This window comes from Lissotriton vulgaris, chromosome 4_1 (genome assembly GCF_964263255.1).
Source record: "Lissotriton vulgaris chromosome 4_1, aLisVul1.2, whole genome shotgun sequence".
Classification (NCBI taxonomy): Eukaryota; Metazoa; Chordata; class Amphibia; order Caudata; family Salamandridae; genus Lissotriton; species Lissotriton vulgaris.
The window spans coordinates 1418043966-1418068944 of record NC_141691.1 but is presented as its reverse complement, the minus strand read 5'-3'; the positions used below and the strand labels follow the sequence as shown (position 1 = coordinate 1418068944).

The following is a 24979-nucleotide window of genomic DNA, read 5'->3' as shown; positions in this document are numbered from 1 at the left end:
GTTGCACAGTTTTGTTTGTTGTGTGCATCAGGATTTGGTCCTTGATGAACTCATCATGGAGTGCGCCGTATTTGCATGTAGTCGCTAACTTTTTTAACGCCGCCACATACTCGTCGATTGATTCTCCAGTTTCTTGTTTCCGCTGCTGAAAGTTGTAGCGGTCTATTGACACGCACACTGCCGGCCGGTATTGCTCGTTGAGTTCTACAATCGCATGGGCAAAGGCATCGTCATCTGTATCTTGCCGAGGTTTGGGTACTAGGTTCTTAAATACCCTGATCCCTTCCGGGCCTAGGTTGTGTAGTAGAATCCTTCTTTTCCTTTCACTCGTGAACGCTTCCTTATTTTCGTCTTCCAGGACCTCAATGTAATTTAGGATGTACTCTCTCCAATCATCCCACTTCATCAGGGGTTCTCCCGGTTTGAGCAGGAATGGTATTGGAGCCGTCGCTGAGGATGTCTGTGCACACATGGCTTCGTGCTTCTCCGGCGCAGTGTTCAGGCTCTTGGGGCTACCTGGCGCGTTGCTCTCCTCTCCCTGTTCTGGTTTGAGTTGGGGACTTCCTGCGTCCCCACTTCCACTGCCCCTGAATTCCGCCGGTGCTCCTGCTCAATTGGGCTTTGGGTAGCTGTCTTCCTACTGCCTCACCCTTCCTGGATGTGTTTTCCTCCCTCTTAGTCCTGGGTGAGCGGTGCCCTTGTACCTGGACTCTTTAGTTCTGTCCTAGAGGTTGGTGAGCCCCCCGCTGCTTCTGCCGCGCTCTCCGTGGTTGTCTGGTCTGCTTCAGTGGGGCCAGTCTCGCAGTGCTGTCTGGGTGTCCTCTCCTGTTGTTGCTGTGGGTCACTTTCCCTTATGCTTTCGTTTTTTTTTCAGATCCCACCTTCGTCGCCACTGTGGAGGTGGTGTTGGTCCCCCAAGAATGACAGGACACTTTGGAGTTGTTCACCGCTAATTTATTATATCTAAATTATATTGCCACTGAGAGCACCGAGCTGGCTGCTACTCTCCCGAGCTCCGGCACCCGAATTCGAGCCTTCGCGTGCGACCCAAAATGGCCGCCGTTCACGCTACGTGATGACGTAGCGTGAACGCTAGAACGCCAACTCTACACCCACGACTAATATATTTCATTTCTTAAATAAAAACTGTAAAATATGTACCAACACATTAAAAACACATACATCTTGAAAGGGGGTACTTAACATGGCTGTCAAGCAGCAAAGAAGATGCAGTTCATTTGTTGTCAGAATGTTTATATGTACATGGAAATGGTGATTCACTAATGAACTGCTGGACCTTCATGTTGTTTGTAAAAAAAAAAAAAAAAGCATTATGGGCATTGTAGTCCTCTGGCTCTACAATATATGACAGGTGTCTGGTATGGGTGAACGGCATACACCAAGACACTGGTACATATATAAAGTGTAGTTTATTCTTCTTCGCTGCAGCCAAAACCCCACAACAAAGGAGAATGCAGAGAAAGTCATCTGATCCAAGCGAGGGCAGGGAAAGGAAGCTACTCAACGATCCAAGCCTTCACGATGTTCCCCTTCCAGAACATCCACAAACATGATATAATAGAACATTAAGTACAGTGCACAATACAGGAAATAACTACTGAACCCAATATTACAAGGTGTTACGTGTATTTTAACATGGCTGATGATAAAGCATATAAGAGATTGCATAATCGGAAACCTCCCGTCCAGCCATAGAATGAATTCCGTCTCACTGTTATGCCTTTAGGAACACGCTGCCTATCGTTATTGTTCTCTTTAAACATTCACTTAATAAGCAACAAAAATGCCTAACCTTCTCTGGGGGGGGGGGCACTATTTTCAGCAGTCACGTCATTGCCTCAACATCACAAACATAAACCAATTTGATTTGATTCACCACCGTTTGTTGTCTACACGCAAGCGTAACAGCCATGTTGGATTGGGTCTATCAGAAGCGCATTTTATCGAGCACGTTCTAGTCTTCCGTTCTCTGCGACAATTGGATGTTCGTGAATGAATGATGTAAAATTTAAAGATGGCCGCTCTATTTACGTACTCGTATTGCGTGGGGTTTCGCCTTTGTACTTCTTTTATGTCGGATAGCTAGTTGGACTCTACCACTTTGAAAAAACAAAGTTCACAATTGGTATAAAGCGCCATATGCATGTTAAGGCTTCGCAAAATACTCCTAATGCTTTTGCATGCTTATTTTCGTGGTCTTGCATGTGGTGTGTAGTGGTGACAACGTGAAATGCAGCTAACATTCACACCGCACACAAGCTGCAGGTTTGGTACGGCCTGTGGCCTGTGCTAGTCTGCGGTTTAATCGAGAGTGGAGTTGGTGCTGATCACAGGGCTTCAATATTGCGCCCGGTGGGAGATTCAGGAACTAGGCGACATGTCCGTGGCTTTTGCAGCGCCGAGGCAGCGGGGGAAAGGCGAGATCACACCGGCGGCAATCCAAAAGGTGCGGGTGAGAAGAAGGGGAAGCGGGCGGATCTGTGAACCTGAAATCAACGTAGTACATGTTACTTAAATACAGCAGAGAAGCCCCTTTTTGATTAATCGAGTAGAAGTCCACCTGTAGATGTTTCAAGGTTTATTCTTTGAGTGCTCTCATTTACGGAACAGTGTGTTGTCCCTTCTTAATGGCCTTATTTTTCTTTAGTATGTTTGACCTCGCGAAAGTCAGCACTTTCTGGTAAAGCGGTCAATTTTTTTGGACAAAGAACCGACCCCCGTCTTCATTCTCACGACTGCTAGTACACGGAGATCCTTGTTTAGAAATACGAGATGACCTCGTGTCAACTGAATTCAACTTTTCCACTCCGGGGCTTCTTATTTACAAATGTTGTTGTTCTGCTGTGTTCGTCCGATCGTAAATGAATCGATGTAGCTTTCATGAGGCACTTTTTAATTGAAAGCACCAGACAAGACATCTTGTACCATTAGCATAAAGTCTGTACACAGGTCTCACCGCTTTTACTTTGTAGGAAACCAAAAAGTGTATGGTAGACGTTTCCTTGTAATTCTAGATATGCTTGGGACATGAGGAGGTGCATAATCAACTATTTCCACAAAGGTAAACTTAACATTTGTAATTATTGACTTTTGTAAAATGTTTAAAAAGAAAGGTATTATAGCAAATTGCTATATTTTCTGAATACCCACACTTCTCACCTTAAAGAGTGTCTCATTCTCCTATTTGGGGTTGCATTAAGCAGTTCATTCTTTTCAAAACATAACATGTCATTTGTCTTGGCAGTGTCCAAAGAGCGAACATTTAGTCCCAGTCGTAGTGGAAGTTAACTAGAATTGTGGGATGGTGGTCACGTCAATGATACTGCATTGCCTATCGTAGGAAACGACCCTGAAGAAATATTAAATATGGTTGTGATCTGGGTTCTGAAACTTGCTAAATGAGACATAGTGCTTATCCGCTAGGACCATGATACTCAAAGTACGAGTATGAAAAAGAAAGGCGGAAGGGTATGTAATGTGCTAAGTCCTGCAACATTCATACAGTCAATTAGGAATGCTTCAAGGATATTAGATAACGACCGCCCACCGTTACCAGCTGTGTGAACACTTGTCCACACATGAAATAAACCAAATCATATTTGTACAAAACCAGTGGCTCTAACCAACAGGTACTTGTGTACAGGTTTAGCGTCTTCAGACATAAAAAGAGAGTGTTCCTTTCGACCCCACAGCTTCTAGCTAGACTCCGCGCTGTCGAAAGGAACACTCTCTTTTTGGACTGGAGCCCTATTTACGGATCACACCTGGATTGTGTCTGAAGACGCTAAGACTTACACAAGTACCTGAGTCTATACTTTTACCTGCATAGTGTGCCTGGATTTTATATATATGAATTGAATCCCAACTGGATTTTGTCTTTAGGCGCTTAGACTGAATACAAGTACCTGAGCTCACTTACGTATAATTTCTGCAATTTGTCTGGACTACATATAGAATTGACCTGAAGAAGTCAGTGGATACTTCCACGTAGACTAAACACGTTATGGCTAGGATTCCTTTTGCTGTTGGTTGGAGCCACTGGTTTTGTACTGCTACTCTGGTGGCCAGAAGTTATGATTTGTGAATAAAGCGTGAAATAAATAAAGACCATAAGAAGACTTCTGTGAAGAAAACCATGTGGACTTTTCTGATTACTATGAACTCTTTTTGCTCAGGATATTAATTCTTTGGTATACGCAAAGTACGGCCCGGAGGCCGCATGTCGCCCTCTTGACCTTTATATGTGGCTTCCTGAGCAGCAGCAGCACTGGGCTGCTGTTTACTCGACTCAGCCCAACCGCAAACATGTAACATTACAATACACTTTTTGAATTTTGAAAAGACTATTTCATTGACTGTAGAACAATTGCACCTTAGTAAATCAAATTATAGCAGCGCATTCAGAAGTAATAAGTGATGGTTTTCAAACATTAATTTTGAAACGTTCATGACCCCCCCCCCCCTCTCCCTCCTCCCCCAACAACAATTCCGTTAGTGATTACATCCAAGCACAGGGGTTGGTTTTGTACAGCACACATCCTGAAGTCATGTATTTTTAGTTCCTCATATATGTTCTAACAAAGACAAAAGAAGGAAAATTGAAATTAAACAATTGCCCAGTGTCACACTATTTGGTCAAGTGAAGAAACTGGGATTCATCCAAAGTTTTCTAGTTTCACATTGCCAATTGAGTCAGCCACTAGGTATACATGATTCCCTTCCCCTGAACCCACTTTACATCCCCCACCACTGCTGGTGTTAGTGCGGCCCTCAGTCACACCACAGACAAAAACTTTATGGGCCGGGAAAATGTTTGTGAGTACCCATGCCTAGGACAATGATTGTGGGAGCTGATGAGGATGCCCGTTTGTGGAAAGAAATGGAGGGGACCTTATGGAATGATATTCAGTCTTGCTGTGGAATAGTTGGGCTTCTGGTCTAGTTTCTTTTTTTGTTTACTGTATGGTGCAGAAACTTTACAGTGACAGCCTCGTTAAAAGCAGGTCATGCGCAAATAATTGATTTACATGGAAACTTTGTTAGTCCATAAGCACCTTTCATGCTGGGAGTCTCTAAACCAGGGGTCTCCAACCTTTTCTGTAGTGTGAGCTAATTCTGCTCAAGGAAAGTCCTGCTGAGCTACTACCATATGTTATTACTATCAAATGCTGATGATATGTATTACCATTACACTATGACCACCCTAAGCACAATTATCAATAGTAACCACCAAAAAATTCCAGGTGAAGTTATCAGCAGAATGCTAGGAAAACGTTTATTTATTTATTTATTTATTTTTGCGATTTCTAAAGCGCCTGGTGACCCGTAGGCATCCCCGCGCTATTCAACCTGTAAAGATCCAGAGGGGGGAAGAGGGAGTGCCTTATTTGGGGAACTGGAGGGTTTTAAGTTTCCTGCGGAACACCATGTGGGAGGGTTCCAGGCGTAGACTGAGAGGGAGTGAGTTCCACGCTGTGGAGGCTTTGACCGAAAAGCGGCGACCGCCGGTGCGAGCCTTCCTGAATTTGGGCACCGTAGCAAGATGTTCGGCGTCGGAGCGAAGGGGTCTTGAGGCTTTATATGGGGTGACCATATTTTTAAGCGCGGCAGGGCCAGCTCCATTGATAAGCTTGTGGGTAGTACATAGGGCCTTGAACTCTATTCTCTGGCGGACAGGGAGCCAGTGTAGGGCTTTGAGGGCAGGCTTGGCCGACACTCTAGGGGGGAGGTTCATAATGAGCCTGGCCGCCGCATTCTGGGTCCGTTGGAGTTTGGCCAGGGTGTATTCAGGGGCCCCCAGATAGATGGCATTGCTGTAATCGAGCCGGGCCAAGACAAGACCCTGGACAAGTAATTTCCTGGATGAGAGGGGAAGAAGAGGCAGGATCTTGCGTACGGACCGCAAGAGACCAAAGCAGGTGCCTGCTGTCTTGGCTGCCTGCGTTTTCATGGTAAGGTCAGGTTCCAACCAAACTCCTAGTGTTTTGATTTCATTTCTAGGAGAGGGGATTTCGCCGAAGGTGTCGGGCCAAGATGTGGGTGGAAAGGTCGTCCATTTATTGCCCAGGAGCATGATCTCGGTCTTTGCGCCGTTCAGCTTCAAGGCCGAGTCACACATCCAGGTATGGATGTCCTGGAGGCAGTGCAGCAAGCTGTCAGGATGGTTATCAAGGTGGGACAGGGATACGACAAGTTGGGTGTCGTCAGCGTAGTTAATTATTTTTATACCGTAGGGGGCCACTACGTCTTCCAGGGGAGCCATATAGACATTAAACAGGGTGGGGCTGAGCGACGACCCCTGGGGAACTCCATTCTTCAGTGGAAGAGGTTCGGACCGGGAGTTGCCGTCCCACACCTGGAAGGATCGATGGGAGAGAAAGGATTCGATCCACGCTCGCGCCGTACCCACAATTCCTGCCTTGGCCAGGCGGTGTAGTAGGACACGGTGGTCCACCGTATCAAAGGCGGCGCTAAGATCCAGGAGGATCACTGCCACTGATCCCCCTGAGTCTAGGATACACCTTGCCTCCTCGATGACAGAGAGGAGTGCGGTGTCCGTGCCATGGCCGGGTCGAAACCCAGTTTGGGAATGGCGCAGGATGTTGTTTGTCTCGAGAAATTGGGATAGTTGCGAGTTGACTAGTTTTTCAGCCATCTTACTGTTGCAAGGGAGCAGTGAGATCGGTCTATAATTGGACATGTCGTCCGGGTTCGGTTGGGGCTTTTTCAGCAAAGCCTTCACAACTGCGTTCTTCCAGTTGGGGGGGTACCGTTCCACCAGTGAGGGAGGAGTTGATGAGGTCCCTGATGATAGGGGCTATGGTGGAGGACACCTTTTTTAGGAATCTAGCCGGGGCTGGGTCAAGGGGGGAACCGCTTTTCATTTTCTCAAGCGTGGACGTCACCTCGGTGAGGGAAACTGCTCTGAAAGTCTCCAGCTGTGGGCTATTGTTTTCGTCCGCTGTGGCCGGGATGGGAGGGGGGCTGACGGTAGGAAGGGAGTCCAGTATCCGCAGGATTTTAGACTCGAAATACTTAGCCAGATCCTTGCTTCTGTCTGGGGGGGGAGGGAGTGAGGGGGGGGGGGGTGCTGTTGGGATGTTTAGTAGTTCTTTGACTATCTGATAGGATTCTTTGGCTGAGTTGGTCGCGGTTTTTATTCTGTTATCGTAAAACGTTGATTTAGCTAATTTCAAGGCTGTTTTGTAGTGTCTTACCGCGTTGTGATATATGTCCTTGTTGCTGTGGAGCCAATCTTTCCTCCATGCTCTCTCCGCCTTTTTGCACACTTTACGGAGCGCTCTAAGTTCGGAGTTATACCAGGGGGCATGGCCCTTGGTCTTATTTATCACCTCCCGATTTTTGATGGGGATGAGGCTGTCGAGGGAGGAGGAAATCCAGTCTCTGAACTGGATGTCTGCCGTGGTGGGGTCGGCTGCAAGGCTGGGGATAGTAGCGTCAAGCGCCAAGGCCAAGGTTTATCAATATTAAATGCTTGTAATCAAGTAAAATTCAAATCATCACACGCAGTGCCACAAACTGTATTACCGTAGCAGTAAGTCTCCCCAACTCAAGTGGATAAACATGTTTCATATGGCAGACCCATTGGCCAACGCTGCAGCTTCCACGTGCCTCAACATCCTCCACATACTCAGCAAGAACTTCAAATGGACCCACCCCCTAAGCAAAGAAGGCTGAACTATGGGAACGCCCTCTATGCTGCAATCAACAAATCTCTACTCCACTAACTTCAGACTGTCCAGAACGCCGCAGCCAGACTCATCCTCAGCATCCCTCGACAAGACTGCATTACCCAGCATAAACGAGTACTCCACTTGCTCCCTGTCGAAAAAAGAGTGACCTTCAAGCTGCTCACACACACCTATAAAGCCCTCCACAACACCAGACCAGAATACCTTAATCTCCATCTACACCGCCAAAAGAAACCTCCACTCCGCTGACCAGGCATTTGCCGAAATCCTCTACATTCTCAGAACCAGATAGGAGGCACACCCTTATCATGGCCAAGACCTGGAATTAACTCCCCCTCAGTATCAGATGAAGCCCCACACTGAAAGCATTCAGGAAGAGCCATAAGACATGGCTTTCGAATGACCAAAGCTGCACAAATCCCCCCCCCCATACACTCCCCCAATGCCTGAAGACCCTCATAGGTGAGTAGTGCGCTCTTTACGTCCCTGATTGATTGATAGGCCACCACAGTGTGTGTTTGAGTGGTATCAACAGGCCCTGCCATTGGTTTGGCTGTATGTAATTCTTAAGGGTAGCGAAATAAGCAGTGCTGCCTTCTTTAATATACACAGAATCTCTGAGATTGGCTTGGTTTGGCTTCACCTCTGAGAGCTACTTTGAAGGTGCTGGTGAGCTACCAGTAGCTCCCGAGCTACTGGTTGGAGACCCCTGCTCTAAATGATTGATGCAGCTGAACGGTCGACTGATAATTGTTGAGCTCTTCTAATTCATATTTTTTTTAAACCAGAGTTTTCCAGTGGAACAAGCATTGGAAATGCAATAGGTCTCGCACCATTAGAGTTAGTGCTTTTAAAATTGTTTATGGGTTTTTTTTGTAAATGTTTAGCATTTTTGTTTCCTGTAGCCAATGCTAAAGTATTACAAATAAAAAAAGCCATAAACATTTCTAAAAGCTCTAACTGAAATGGTCTGAGAACTATTGCACTGTGTGAGGGTGAGGGTGAGTGAGGGTGAGTGAGGGTGAGGGGTTTTGGGTGAGTGAGGGTGAGGGGGAGTAGTTGAGGCTGAGTGAGGCTGAGTGAGGCTGAGTGAGGGTGAGGGGGAGTAGTTGAGGCTGAGTGAGGCTGAGTGAGGGTGAGGGTGAGGGGTTGAGGGTGAGGGGTTGAGGGTAATAAAAAAAAATGTACAAATTAAGAAAGAAGGTGAAGTCACCAGTGTAAGGAATGTAGACAATGCTGGTGAAATTATTCTGTAGGGCCTTCACAGCTTGTCCCACCCAATGATGTACCTGAAGGACTGAAAGCGTGACTTTCCTAGTAAAAGGTCTGGCAGGAGAGCATGTGCTCCCATAGCTTAAGAGCAGCACTGAGGTACAGAGCCCATGCAGCGACGAGGCTTTTGCCACCCAAAGGGTATGGAATGGGAAGAATGTTTGTGTAGATATCTTGAGTTGTTTACCCCGGAGTCCGGGTCTCCTGGTAAGCAAGTTGCTACTGAAACGTCATTGATGCCACTGCCTCCCTCCAAACCTCCACCCTGTGACTAAGCTATTTCACACCTCCATGTTCATTCCCAACAGGCACTGCCAGGCTCCAAGCACATGGTAATCTTTAAACCAGTATTGGCTAAGCCTACTGGCCTAGAGCTGCATGCCAGCCTGTTGGCTTTGTCAATACGTATCTGCTTTGCCATGTTTTTGTAAAGTGTTGTGGGAGCATACTGGTCCCTCAGCAATGGAAAAACACACTTAAGTCTTCAAAGCACATGCTGCAATAGTAGTCACTTGCCTTGAAGTGAGTTAACTTTGAGCAGATGTGCACCTTGATAAAGAAGAATGTCATCACGCACAGTGGAGTTAGACAGTGGGTGCATGAGGAGACCCACTACCCCATATCATAGGCAGTAATGGGCAGAAGAAAAATGTGAATGATACAGCAATATACCAAGAGGGAGCGTGGTGTAAATAGCTTTAATAAAATCAAAGGGTGCTGGATAACGCCAGGACCTTTTGATTTTACTAATATTAATTTCCTAACGCCAGACCTAAAATGAAAACACGAAGCTATCCGGGAAACTGGTCCAATCTTGGAGTGGGGTGGGGGCTGTCACGGAATTCCAATGCTTAGGAAACAGCTTACAGTTAAAAATAGACCCGCACATAAAGCTGGCGGCCACCCGCAGGCAATTATTGAGAAGTCGGGTCTTTTCTGACCGCAGATCAGCTGCATCGCAGCATTAAATGGTTGTCTTGGCGTGCATGGGAAGTTGAAAGGCTTGTCCAGAGACAATCAATAAGTCAAGCAGAGCGGTTCTCACGGGCTGCTGGCATTAGCATGAGAAGATAGCCAGTGCCCACAATCCGACAGGCCTGGTGAACAGCGCACTCCTACGTGCAGTATGGCACCGGCAACAGAGTCGTGTTTACAGTCTACACCATAAGCACACAGAGCTGCAGACCAACACTCGTGCTATCCACACAAATGGGCCGAAGCCAAGCACACCCTCTCCCCTAACAGCTCTGAAACCGGTAATACCCCGAAATACGGGGCAAAGGAAAAACAACAAACGCAGAGTGCAGTCTGCGGCCTTCATAGCTAGACACCACATTCAAATACCTGCCACCAAAACACGAACGAAGTACGACCACGTAAAAAAACGAATGCAATGACAGGCTTGCCACTCCAAATGCAAAGGGGAATTATTAAACTGGAAGCCTGAAAGTCTGGTGGGTTTTCCCCCATTTCATTAAAAAAGGACGACAACGACGGAATGTAGCTGTGAGGTTGTGCTAAAGGTGTATTTGTCTACTGACAATACCAGCAATGTGCCGTCTGTTGCGATTTCGGGAAAATATTTACTGATCGGGGCAGAGCTGCCTGTAGCAAGAGGCAGCAGGTCTGCGGGTGCCTCCGTGCCTGGGACACAGTTCGGCGCTGCACCCCTTCCCCGGCAGCGGCTGTCCGACTACAAGAAAGTGAATATTCCTTTCAAAGATAGGCCTGCCCTGTTGAAAGAAACACCAGGCTGCGTGCACGCCTCCGGGGGGAGGTTGGATCGCCTTAGCCCGCTGGCTTATTTTCACAGCGAATTCCGAGCTTAAATGCAATCACCCAAGAATCCCTCGCTACATGCAATCCGGCCATTCCACATCGCTTCTAATGCAGAAGCAAGCACAAACAAAACAACCCGAGCACTGGCAGTGGAACCAGAAAATGCAATTGCGGTTTCCAGCTTTTAAAAAGACAGGCATGCCCAGACTACAAACAAGCCTTTCACCGTAACACGGCGGGCAGGGGAGGGGGCGGAGAGGGGAGAGGTGCGACACGGCAGGCAGGCAGGGGAGGAGAGTAGGAGTAGGAGGGGGGAGGAGAGTAGGGGAGGCACGGCCTAGCGGCAGGCAGGCAGGGGAGGAGAGGAGGAGGGGGGAGGAGAGTAGGGGAGGCACGGCCTAGCGGCCGTGCAATCAAGTAGTGAGGGGGCGGAGCTGGGGGAGGCTGTGAGAGAGAGTAGGCAAGGCAGGCGGCTGGGGGCATGTGCACGCGCATTTAAGCTCAATGCGCATGCGCATTGAGCTTAAATTTCTCGTGCACTGCAAGGAATCGCCACGATTCCTTGCAAGTTGGATAAAGAGTCGATGAGCCCCCATAGTCTCGCTTGCTCGATGCGCATGCGCATCGACAGGCGAGACCTAAAAACGCATGGTCTAAGTTCATGGCAAATATGTTGAATCTGAATCAGATGCTGAAGGCAATTGTAGTAACAACTTGTTTGTGTGTCATTACTTAGTTTCCCCGTTGTCTTCTTACTATTGGAATTATATTTTATACCATAATGTTGCCATGTTATGTGATATCGCTCACAAAGAATGGTTTACGAAGAAGTTGACAAAATTGAACCAAAATGGTTTCAAAATATTGCACATATTTGCTGACAGCATGGCCTGCATATTGATATTTAATGCTATTGAGGGCACACACATAACAATAGTCAGTCTAGTCTCATGTCTTGGATCACATGGTTGAGCTGTTGCTCTAGGTCATGAAGTTTATTTTTTCCAAAAGTAACTTTATGCTCAATCAGAGTAGCTGAATATAAAATATCAGACATACGGTAGCTGAATAGTACGTTGGTTTTGGTCTGCATTTAATAAAACTTCAGATTCTTTAACAGTTCCCAAATGGCATATGAACGTTGCAACAATTTATTTTAACATAGCAGTAGGAATTTACACTACTATAATATGGTTTAATGTCTATTTTTGGCAAGTATTACTTGTGAAGTAGAAGAGAAACTGAGGTATTGGGACCTATCCATAAAAGCAGGCTACAGCGTCCCAGGCAAAAAGAGCTGGTCATACTAAGCTCCAAACTCAGCTTATCCCCTCTTTGTTTTCATTGAGGTTACTATTGTGCTGAATGGGATTTGGCAGGGTGAACTTTTTCAATCTCCCTACCCATGTTTCAAGCTAACTCCACCATGGTCCTTTAGCATCCACATCTGACGTTTTTGTTAATCCTATATTACCTTGGTTACTCCATAGTCTCTCCTCTCACTTTTTGGGTATGTCTCAGTTGTGTGCGAAAGTCACCTCACACTTTCCCAAATCATTACCTCTGCCTCATAGAGGCTGACTTGAAGATCCACTGGCTCTTTACCTATCCACAAAGAGGCTGTACTGAGAGTGTGATGAGATTACAGTTTGCCAATTTTATGAGAATTACATATTTGCATATGGATTATAAGTGGCATTAATTACTCTGTGAGGAAGTACTGCCTGAAAGGGACTGATGGCCCTTGCACAAAATTCTTTAATTGAATAAAACTAAAGATCTGTATCACGTTCACTTTTCCACCCCTCCATCAACAGCTGAATGATTCCCAATTTGTGTTTCGCAAAGGGCTTTCTACTGAATCAGCCCTTATTGTGGCCACTGAGATGATCAGGGCTACAGTTGATAATGGGGACAAGGCTGCCCTCATCTTACTCGACTGGACCGCGGCCTTCGACACAGTCAACCATGACCTTCTGATTAATCAGTTGGAAGGCCTGAGTATATATGGTGTGGATATGCCCAATCTCAGGGTCCCAACTTATTCTCAGGACAATTACTTCATACCCCTCCAAAATCGTTATGAGGCTCTTTCAGGCTTAGAGGGGGTGGATTGACTTTATCATACGCTTGTTGTTCATGAATTGGATAGCAGAGTGTTGGCTGCAAAAAATACCGAACCTAATTGCACGCATGACTCCCCCGAGCTTAAGTTAAATAACTTTGCACCCCAGGAACCTGATGGCATTCTTGCCTCTAATCTTGGGATCCCGATCATGCACCCAACCCTGGCGACTCCGCCCCTGTCGCCCCCAACCAGGAGATGCTAGAGAGTGCTGTTCCAACTAACTCTGGGCCTGGGGATGGTTTTCTTGCTCAGAGTTCCTCTCTTACACCGGTTATGGCAGAGGGCGAGACGCTGAAATTAGTTAGCTGGAATATAGCGGGCTTATCGCGTAATCTGGATATACCCGACTGGAACCTTTTTATTGAGGCTTTTGGAATATGCTTATTCCAGGAAACTTGGTGCGTGGAACCTAGATATAAGGTTGGTTATACCACCTATTTTGTTCCCGCAATCCCTCCCCCCATCAGGGAGAGGTCGCCCTTCAGGCGGGTTACTGATCTGGATAAGTATTTCACTGGGTTATTGTATAACGAGCAGATCCACCAGGTCTCCGGATTTACAGAGATTATCCGTTAGAGGGCCCCCGGGAGGGAGTTCCCTAGAGATTTTTAATGTTTATGCTAGACCTCCAAAAGGAAGCAAGACCTCTTCGACTCTATCAGCTCTCGAAGGCGAACTTAATTCTGGTTGTGTCGACTCCTTTATAATGATAGCAGGGGACTTCAATTGCACCTTTGAACCCCTAGCGGTATGCACCTTTGAACCCCTAGCGGTAGATGACATTTTGGGCTGCCAAGAGGACGATGGTAAGAGAGGTATTCCATCCCTCTCAATTCCACCAATCAAGAGCTGGACCCCAAGAGCTATCCACTTAAATGCCCTGACTCTGGAACATGGTGTCAGGGCAGTTAATGGACGGACAAAGTCAGACATTGGTGGGGCCTATACTTTTAATAGAGTAGGTCATTCATCTCGAATTGACTACATTCTGTTGAACTTTAGTTTCTGGGAATTTTTGCTGGACATGGCAGTTCTGCCCTCAAGTGACAGTGACCATAATCCACTATCTGTCACTGTCCTCTAGTTGGTTGGGTGGGAAAAATCCCCAAGTACCCCAGGCCTGGAAGTCTTCTTCCGAAGTCCGCCCCTCAAACTGTGGGAGATGCCTGATGTAGGAAATGGGACTCCCGGCCGGCCAGGGCTTGCGCCACAGCCAGTCAGAGACCGCCACTCCTATGTAAATGATTCAGAAAAGGGGGTGGTGATGAACAGAGTGTCTGAATTAACCACCCCCTTTTCTGAATCACTCCTATGTAAAGTCAACCCCTGCTCACCCTCTAGGTAACGCGGCGCGAGCAGTCAGGCCTATCTCGGAGGACATGTGTGAAGCATTTGCGCACGCACCCACCAACAACAACATCCAGGGCCTCCCACAAAAGGAACTCCACACCAAGTATATATGCAAATAGTCTTTGTATTAAGAAGGACACATAGGAACATACACTTTACAATGTGCCAGGGGCACGGCAGGGGTTACAAGGGAAAAAGGTACAGGGCAGGGCCAAGGGGCCCCTGCCAGGTGTAGACATATCAACTGGAAACTTCCTAGCACTAGCAGTAGAACCCACTCTGACCAGGAATCACATACATGGGACATCGGGTATTCAGGGGGGAAGGGACAAGGTACATAACAACACAACAGAGGCCCCCATCAGCAGGACAACACATAATAATTCTCAGCATTACATTGATATTAGTCAAGAGCATTCCACAGGCCAGCTGGCCTTTCTGGGGCAAGGGCGCCCAACAGTCTCGATGTCCAGGGCAGGCTGCAGGTAGCCAGGGGCAAATCTAAACGTGGCAGCTGCCCACGAAGTGCTGGGCAGCTGAGGGCCATCGGGGGAGCCTCGCGGCTCAGGGAAATAATTGCGCCATGATGGAGCCTCTAGGACTCCAGGACAAAGATGCTGGGCGGAGCCTCGCTGGCTCGGAAGGGTCAGGGACAGGTGGTGGAGCCTCTCGGGGCTCAGGGAGCAAGGACACGGTGGAGCCTCCCCGGGGCTCATGGGCGAGGGTACAGATGGAGCCTCTCGGGGCTAAAATGTAGATGGAGCCTCTCGGGGCTCAGGGGGCAAGGTATGGCCAGGCGGGGTTCCCCTCGGGGTCCCCGGCATCACTGGGGGCCCTGCGGGCCTCTAAGCACATGTGTGCTCGCGCTGGAGGGGAGGGGCTGGCACCGGCAACGTGCCCCGACGCCCCGCCTCCCCTCCTGCAGCACTCACCGGTCGGTGGGCAGACGCGCCGGTCTCCCCTCGCTCTCCGGGGCTCCCACTCGCTCCTGGGGGACCCGTGGGGAAAGCGGCCCTTCTCCTGGTGGGACGCAGGGGCGCGGAGTAGGCTCCCACCGCCCCCTGCCTCCCTTGGCTTTCTCCTCGCTCTCCACAGCTCCCCGGGCCGTCGGCCAATCCGAGCGTGGCACGAGGAGACGTCATCAGCCCAGCCCGGGCCGGCAGCCAATCAGAGCGCGGCCCGGGGGAGGGCCTCACGAGGGTCCCGGGCTGCGGCGGTGATCACGGGGGAAGTAACGAGGGCCGGGCTCCCTCGATAATATAGCGAGGGCGGGGGCAAGCGAGGTAGGCACTCGCTGGGGGCTCGGGCCCCCTCACACGAACGGGCAATTGCCGGGTGGCACCGGCTGGTGGAGGATAGCGCTCCCAGCGCTAGAACCATAGATGAAGCGCCCCAAGGCGCTAGGACAGCAGGAAAGCGCTCCCGAGCGCTAGAAGCATAGATGAAGCGCCCAAGGCGCTAGGACAGCAGGAAAGCGCTCCCAAGCGCTAGAAGCATAGAAAGCAGAGTCCATAGGAAGTCCAGGAAGTCAGTAGTTCAGGAGCAGTGCAGGGCTCAGGGAGGCAAGCCCTTCCCTGAGCCCAAGCAGCAGCACACCCCTGGCAGGGTTCCAAGCAGGACGAAGAAGAAGAAGAAGAGAGAGAGAAGAGGGCCCACCCTCCTTTTATACATGAGCTTCCTTTGTCTCCAAAGGGGCAGGCAGGGAGAGAACCAGCTAGCCCTGGTTATAAGGAATTTCTTGTTACTGGCCAGGCTAGGGACACTGGACGCACCCCAGGGGGGTGGAGCCAGCCTGGTGGGGGAAGGCCCAGCCGGCTTCAGCCAATCATGCGCCAGCACACCTACTGCACACACGCACCAAGGTCTAGAAGTGGCACTTCCCTTCTAGTCACACACATGCCGCATACATCATCTTGTAGCATTCAACCTCACGAGCGCACACATACCAGACTCGACCCGGCACGCCCCACGCATCAGGAACTACCAGAGCCACATACATTCCCCAAGCATTCCTAAGGGAGGCAGGTCTCTCTCACCACACACACACTCAGAAGGGGGGATCACCATTCCCAGGTCACATATAACAAGCACAAAACTTCAGGGGTGGACCTGCCAGAAGGGCCAAGTCCAACACCTGAAATGGAAAAGGTTGCTCAGGATGAAGGAAAGTTATTGGAAATAAGATCTATTATGGCCAGTGCTCTCACCAGTTTGGATACTGTTGCAGCAAATCCCCACAAGGTTTCTACTTTATTTACCAACACTACTAAAGCATTGGGTGACCTTTTCATCATACAGAACCCAGGTCACAGGGCCAACAGGTTTGGGCGCCCCAAAGGCAACCCAGGCTGGTATTCTGCCTCTTGCCGAAGCGCCAAAAGAGATGTCATTAAGGCGGTTAAAACTAGGGACAGTAGTTTAATCAGCACTGCCAGGAAGACGTATGGGCGCACTATCGGTACAGCGAAGAAAGAGTGGGATGATCAATATTGGTGTGACCTAAAACTGGCGAGCGCTGGGAGGGACAATAGGAGTTTCTGGGATTTGGTCAGAGCCAAGGATAAATCTATGGACTCCCTTGTAACATGTAATATCCCGGAGGTGTCATGGTTTAATCACTTTTCTAAACTGTATACTGTGGCCTCGGGTGTGGAGGACGACTGTACTGAGAATTACTTTTTAGACAATCTCATGTCTTGTCCCAAACAAAGCTGCAGGGCTGGACGGCCTTCCAGGAGACTTGATTCGCATCTCCAAACTAGAATGGGGAAAGCTCATAGCATCCCTACTCAACAGTAGCTTCTATGATGCCCCCCTTCCAAGCTCATGGATGGGCGCTGAGGTCGTCCCGATTTTCAAAAAAGGGAGCCGGGACTGTGAGAAGTTGGCCCGATATGCAACGTTCGCTATTCTAGCGACCGCTATGTATCGTTCCAACGACCCTTATGGTGTTTGGTTGTAAGTCAACCTATAGACCAGCTATACTAGTAGCGTGGATACGAGCAGTCTAAGGCTAAAGACTCGAGAGGGCGCGTTAAGCCAGCTGTTTACCACACATGTACCCCTTGAACACCCAGTGAAAGGACACCACACAAGTGTTATGAAAATAAACAGTGTATTTATTAAGAATCACAACAGCCCTGTACTCTTTATGAGGACAGGGTACTAAGCACAAACCAAATCTCTTTAGCAAATACTTCAAGTGCACAATTAAAACAAGTGTCCGAAGACACGGAAAGATTAAGGTCTCGGGCGGACCCGATAAGGCAAGTCGGAAGCGAGGGACTCGGGACCCTAGAGTAAGGAGGCTATGCAGGCACCGAAATGCCGAGTTACCTAGCCACGAGGGCTGCGGCTGCACAAGTCTTACAGGCGTCGGGGTCTTCGCTGACGAGCCAGGAGCCGGAAGAAAAGGAGTTGCTGGCCGGCGACCAGTGCTGAATAGTTCGTAGAGATCCAAGCCTGGATCGGAGATTGATGAAACCTGAAAGCAGAGGGGACCAAGTTCGTACTACTAGCCAGTAGTCAGAGGGTACCAGGAAGGCACCGGTTGGCCGTCACCTCGACCAGGTGAGTGGGCGACGCTAGGCTCTGCAGTCTCACGGACCAGGAGGCGTTGTCGGCGACCACGGCGGAGGTGCGAGCTGTCCCACGAAGGATGATGCTGTCGGCGTCGCTGGGCCCAGGATGGGGCAACAAGCCTTGGCAGATCTCAGGGCCACGTGGTGGGCCTAAGATGGCGTCTTGAGTGGACCAGGAGGGTCCGGGGTGCTTCTCGCAAAGATGGAAGCAAGGGCCAGTCTGGAGCAACCAGACCAGCAGTGATGATTCTCGGATGTCGTCACAGAAGGGCACAAGCCAGCGGCTAGTGACCAGACAACGTGCTGAGCAGCGAGCAGAAGGGCCCCACGCAGATCGTGGAGATGCTGGGAGACTGCACTTCGGTGCTGGAGCGGCTCAGGGTCGGGGCTTCTCGGACCCCAGAGCACTCACCAGAGAGTTACCTCGATGGTCGTGCTGGCGTTAAGAGCGTGCAGGTTCTGATGATGGCCGGTCCCTCGAGGTCTCGTCGCACCCACAGATCACAGCTGAGCTGATGACGTGGGTAGAGGTCAGAGGTGCCAGGGAAGCCGGTTCTCGTCGAGCTGGGCCGTCGGATTCCTTGAGGAAGGACTTACAGCAAACCGCAGAGTTCTTAGTTGGTGCCCGCTGATGCAGGGTGACTACTCCTTACTCACAAGGGAGAAATCTTGAGAAGAGTCTTGAATGTCCTTTCGTAGAAAGTAGTTCTTGAATCAAAGATGATCTAATTTGGAAGGGTCCCCGCTCCGGTCTTTATTCTAAAGAAAGGGGTGGGTACATGACTAGGTCCTGCCCTAAGGGCGGGACCAGGAAGGGGGGTAGTTACGCCCCTCTCCCCTGCCGGACTTTCCCCAGGCCAGGGCCGTCGCCCCTGGAACTGGTTCTAACCGGCAGATGCGTAGTGAGCACCGGGGTGCCACTCCGCAGTCACCTTCTCGCCAAAGCCCTACCTACCCAGAATACACAAACCCTGTCTGGGACGGTGCGAACACCGCCCTCGACGGGAAACCCTTTGTCCAAGTGCTCCTCGCTGGAAGGACTCCCAGCAGCAGGAGGTCAGACTCGTGTCTGTGGTGGCAGCATCCATTTTGTGGAGCTGAGGCTTCAGTTAACTTTAACCGGGGTTCACAGTTACGTACATGTCGTGTCCCTCTAGAAGGGTGGGATGCTAACCTCATCGCCAGAATTGGTGAGAGGGCAGCACCCCGATTCGTATGACACCTTACTCGACATGCCTGGATAACGCGACACCGGAGTTACCGTTATGGTACGCGTTATCATGGAACAGCCATTGGGTCTTGATTCCGCAAGCTGCAACCGGGCTCGGCTCGGGCCTGAACCTAGCTCACACGAGCCCACGCACTCTGCCTTCAGGATCGTTAAGGCCTGCCATAGGAGTGACTGATAGGAACTCGGGTGTCCATTGTATGGTTAGATATAGAGCTACTATACCTAAAGCGAAGGGTGGTTACACGTCTTCGCCCCAGCTGTCGTGCAGCCAGTTGTGTCAAATTTAGGAGGCCAGCCAGGGGTGGCATAATACATGCTTCAGCCCCTGGCGGCCCTGGGTACACCTATGCCCTGAGTTACAGGGTCTGACAAGGTGGCCCAGTACCAATTGGAAATGTACCTAGGGTACATGGAATCCATTTTAAAGAGAGAGCAGTAGGCCTGGGGTCCTGATTGGCAGGGTCCCAGGTCGACTATGTCCAAAACCAGCTAAAACACAGGGCAAAAAGTTGGGGGCAACCATAGTCAGGATGTACCTTCCTACAGGGACGACCCGCTAATTATCGCCCTATAAGTTTACTGGACTCCACCCAGAAGGTTGCAGGCAAGGTGGTTTTGGGGAGAGTACTACAGTGGGTAGAGGAGAATGGGATACTTTCTGATTTCCAGGCAGGTTTCAGGGCTGGTACCGGGACCATCGAACAATCATTTCGCTTATTGTTATATTGGAAGGTGGTTCTGTTGGGCAAAGGCAGTCTGTATCTCTCCTTCATAGACCTACGGACTGCCTTTGACCTAGTGCCCCGCAACCATCTATGGAAGGTCCTATCAGATTTGGGCATGCCACCGTACCTATTATCCCTGATAATTAAGTTCCATGAAGATAATTTTGCCCAGGTTTGGTAGGGAAATCAGGGCCAAAAGACTGCCAGAATATCTGTAAATAGAGGGGTCCGCCAGGGTTGTGTTTTAGCCCCCACACTGTTTTCCTTATACGTTAACGGTGTGATGGAGCATCTTTTACAATACCCTGCAGATGCTCCATCCCTGGCGGGCAAAAGAATACCTACGCTCTTATTTGCAGATGACACCCTACTGATTTCGAAGGCCCCGGTTGGGCTGCAGAGCCTCCTCGATAGGTTCCAATCTTTTTGCGATGCGAGGGGGTTAGAAATCAATGCGGGGAAGACCAAATATCTGAATCCCCTGAAGAAGATAGGCAGGCCTCCCGTGTTGAACTCAGTATGTCTTGAAAGGGTCAAGGAGTTTGACTATTTAGGAATCCGCCTCACCGACACCATGAGGTGGAACTGTCATTTTCAAAAAATGCTGTTAAATCACAAAAGGGTGGTGGGGGCCCTGCTCAAAGAGCAGCGTTCCTCTACCTTTAAACCAACTGCCCCGGTACTGGATATCTATAAGGCAAGAGGTGTGAGTGCGGCGTTGTACGGGGCGGAGCTTTGGGGGGCGCAGAATGTGGATGAGTTAACCTGTTCAGAACACAAATTTTTGAAGGACTTGATGGGTCTCCCTTATAGTACCCCCTCTGTTCCCCTACTCCTTGATATGGGCTGTCGCTCTATCAAGGATCAGGCAAGGCTACGCCCTCGTCTCCTTTGGGCGCGCCTATGGAGAGTTTCGGAACTTGCGAGTTATGCGGAGGGGCTAAAAGAGGTTTTAACAATGCCTGGCTGGCACAGAATAAGATGGTTAAGGGATGTGAAATGGTTACTGGGTGAAGTGGGTCTTGGAAATATTTGGCGGTCTAGCTCCGCACTCCCTAAGTCTGTCCTGAAAAACTCTTATTGGAAATGGGTAAGGGATTCGAGGAACTTAAACCCTAGTGTAGGTAGTTCTACTGTCGAATTCCTATTGCATAAGGAGGCGGCATTCCGAGAGCCCTATCTTGATATCATCACTAAACCTAGAGATAGGGCTCTATATTTTAAATTTAGAGTCGGAGTGCTGCCTGTCCACGAATTGACTGCCAGATGGAAGCCCACAGCACATACCATTCCATTCTGCCCATTCTGTGAGACCATGATCGAGACAGTACCTTATCTTCTTTTTATATGCCCCGCATACAATGCCACTCGCATTAGGTGGTTGAAACCCCTCTGCAAAGAACTAGGTACAAGACATTGTGGTGAGGCCCTACGCATTCTGAAATCGGATACACGGCCCCTACTTGTCTGTGGCTTGGCGAAGTTTTTAAACTGGGCTTGGTTGATTAGGTCCAAAAGGCTCTCTTACATTGTTTAGTTGAGATTTTATGGCTATTTTATGTAATTTATTGTCGCAATTTGTATTTCGATTTTTGTATAACTGTTTTTCTTATGAAATAATGCTTCATATGTATTTTAAATAAGGCTTTTTATGTATTTTAAAACTGTATTGTGATGCTTTTAAAGATATATTCATATCGAAATAAAGCCTACTTTGACTGACTGACTGACTGACTGGTGTGGCTCTAGCCTTATTCAGATATTTTCTGACTGAGAGAGTCCAAACGGCGTCCCGGGGTGAATTTACATCCAAATCATTTTCTTTACCGTGTGGGGTTCGCAGGGCTCATCGATAAACTCAACCGTCTTCAACATTTATGTAACCCTGCTAGCGGCCCTTGTAAAATCTTTCTGGTTGTCGCTAGTGTCATACACTGATGGCACCCAAATTGTCGTTTCCCTTTCTAGGAAAGGCCCATACCCTAAAAAGATGTTCTGTAAACTGTTTGAGGGCTGTAGGTTCATGGATGGGATGATAATTGCCTCAGGTTGAATTCCTCAAAAACTGAGGTTATTTTATTTGGGAGTAGCATTTCTTTTTAGAATCCCTCTTGGTGGCCAGACATAATATTAGGTTCACTTTCGGTGCCAGTAAAAAAGGTGAAAAATCTGAGAATAATGATCGATGACAAACTTGCATACAAAGATCAAATAAATAAAGTAATCTCTACTCACTGCGATCAGGAAGATAGCTAGGTTTCTTCCTCTGAATTTGCCTAAAACGGTTGTTCTGCCCATTGTAATGTCCTGGTTGGACATCCCGTGATAAAACATCATATTCTTCAGAACTCAGCTGCCAGGATGCTGATGAAAATCCAGAGATTCCAATCTGCCTCCCTAGCCTTGCTGCGTCTACACTGGCTCTCTGTTCACTTGATGATGTTTAAAGCGCTTCAGGGAGTAGGTCCTGCTTTTCTAAGAAAAAAACTTGAAGGTATGTCCTGGATATGACTCTTAGGCCCAGTGCAGCTAGGAATCTGGTGGTGCCATCCTACAAACTCTCCTCCTGGGGTTTGCACCGCTTGGACCTGGAACTTGCTTCCACTGGAAATGCAATCTGCTTTTGCAAGCTTTTAAAATCCTGGCTTTTCACAAACAAATAATTGTCGTTTTTCTGTTTCCTTTTTACGTAGATCCGAGACACCTCAGGGAATGTGTTCTCACTCTACAAAACCCAAAATCAATTCAAAATACTCTCGGTTCTAATCTTCACTATAATGACCAGAAGACTTTAACATTTTGTAAGATTTGAGGTATATTAAAAAGCAGGATGGGTGTAGCTGGAGGATATCTGGACTTTTCCTGGTACTGAGTTTTTGCGACATGAAGGGCTACTCTGCCTGGTGCTTCTCTGTGTGCTTCTGTAAGATGGAGGTGGGTAATGCTTAACGTTTCTCTGGCTCCTGTCACTTACTTTGCCTGAGACAACTGGGGGTGTGCGCTGCCTTGTACTAATACACCTGTCACATCTTTTATTGCAGAGTGGTGCAGGCTGAATGCATATTGAGTCATTGGATACTTGGCTATAAAATAGGAAGCTATAATTGTGCCAGGAATGCCGCACCAAACTGCTTTTAATCGCCATGTACTTCTGTACAACAGATACGTTCAGTTAACCTGCTTGTGTTGTACCTGGCTTGTTTTGTTTGGTAGAATGCTGTTCAGATATACCTGGAGTCATACAATATGTTAAAGAATATAGGTGAGGTACTTAGTTCATGCTTCTGCCAATGTTTCAGAGTTCATCCATTAAAAAAAAAAGTTGCCTAAAAGAGTTAGAGCTAAATAAAAAAGTGATGACCGTCCTCTTCACTTATGGTCTAAACCTCCTGTATGAAACGAGAAGAAATAAAAACACAGCTCTTTTCCAAACAAGCGTAAAATATATAATGAGGTAACCCAGTATCCCTCAGAACCTGGGCACATATGATAAGTACTACAATGTGTTCTGTCGGGTAAACAATTGCTTAGAGTCAAGGATAATAATCACTTAAACATTGTATATTCTCCGGAATAGTCAGGACACACCAGACAAGAGAGCTTAATTAGTATGTTAGAGTTTATATATCTATTAATTTTTGCATGGAGTATATGACTGTTGTACAGTTAAATCATAGGCCAAAAATCAAAACCGAATAATACAACATATAATGTGGCGGTGTAACATACATACTTATAACCAATAACTAATGCACGAATCGGGACAATGACAAAAAATGATTTGGACAAGCTGTCCTATTTCTACATATGTAGTTCGAGCTACATCCTATGTTATCCTTAACATTTATTGCAAGGGTGTAGTAACTCAGGACTTGGTGAGGCTAAGCTTCGACGTTTCGACCCAGGATGTATGTGTTAACTGGGGAACATTACAGTAGGTCTTCTTCAGGACTGTTAAGTGTTCTGCCAACACCCGGAACAAAAATTGAAATTATTTTTCACTCTTCATGGTTCTGAAGAAATCATTGGAGAACTACGCCATTCATTCTTGTACCATCCTCGAATGGCTAGATTAATGTGCCCAATAAATTGAAATCCTTAAAAAATGTAGGCAACAGTAACATTGCGGTGCATGGATGATCCAGTCCTTTATGAAATCATATGAAATCGTCAATGGATTCGATAAAGGTCCTTACTAACCAAGCTTCTTTGCTCAGTTAGCAGTGCATGAAGGGTCCTGGCTCATTTAATCAGCTTTTTATAGAAAACACCCTACTAAAAATAGCTTTCTCCGTGACCTGTATAGCTATTTTACTCTTAACCAATCACACCTTTAGGGAAATTGTAGAACTGAAGTTTGGTAGATCTGTTGTAAGAAGCATTATACATGAGTTGCTATACATTTTGACAGTGTTTTAAATTGACACTTTTAAAAGGCTCCTGGCTGACGTTACTGGGTCCGTTGCTCACTTTGCCTCTGGATTCAAGCTAGCCTGGCTGATAAGGTGCGTTACCCTGAAACCTGCTCCAGGATGCTGGTTTCCACCCGGTTCAGGGAAGACATGGCATGGCAGTTCGGGCTGGACTGTTCCCATGAGGCAGAGGGTCGACTGATTTGCATATAGCTGTGTCTGAACTGAGGTGGTGAAGTGAGCTAAAGAACCATGATGGATTCAACCCAGATCTGTTTCTGGGGGCGAGTGTCTGTTTGAGTCTTCGTTTTCAATAATTTCACTACATTTCCTTTCCTTATAAAGCAAAATGTATTTTAACTAAACAATAATTTGTTGTAAAAGCATTACATCAGCTGATGAATTAAAAATGCATTTTGCCATATATGTGTTTTCCTCCTTAATTCAGCAAGCAAAACGAAGCTTAGGTCAAATTATGAATGGTTTTCTGTGTGAGCGATAAAATTTACCAGCTTTTAATCAAAACAAAATATGCCGAAAGAAATAAATTTCTACACGATATCAGTAAGGAATGTATGCTTAAGGAAGATGTGAAATTCAGAGTTACATGCAGAAGCGTTTTAATTATTTTATAAAACGAAAGACCAGAATCCTTTTCATGTTAACTGAAACAGTTTAGAGTTTCAAGCAGTCTTCCTTCTAAAAGACGAGGTTAAGCCTAGGTCAGCCTTTCAAGCATTTTGATCACGTCATTGCACTTTTTATTCA

The 24979-nt window shown here is 47.8% G+C and overlaps 1 protein-coding gene across 3 annotated transcripts in view; it reads left to right on the top strand.

Moving 5' to 3' along the window:
- The first annotated feature begins 2127 nt into the window (after positions 1–2127).
- The window catches only part of SS18 (SS18 subunit of BAF chromatin remodeling complex), a 359812-nt gene continuing 336960 nt past the window's right edge, over positions 2128–24979 (top strand). For all 3 annotated transcript variants that reach the window (XM_086965659.1, XM_086965658.1, XM_086965657.1), the window contains exon 1: positions 2128–2467. In XM_086965659.1, coding sequence (XP_086821785.1) covers positions 2399–2467 — 69 coding nt within the window. In that variant the 5' untranslated portion in view covers positions 2128–2398. The remainder of the gene's footprint in view (positions 2468–24979) is intronic.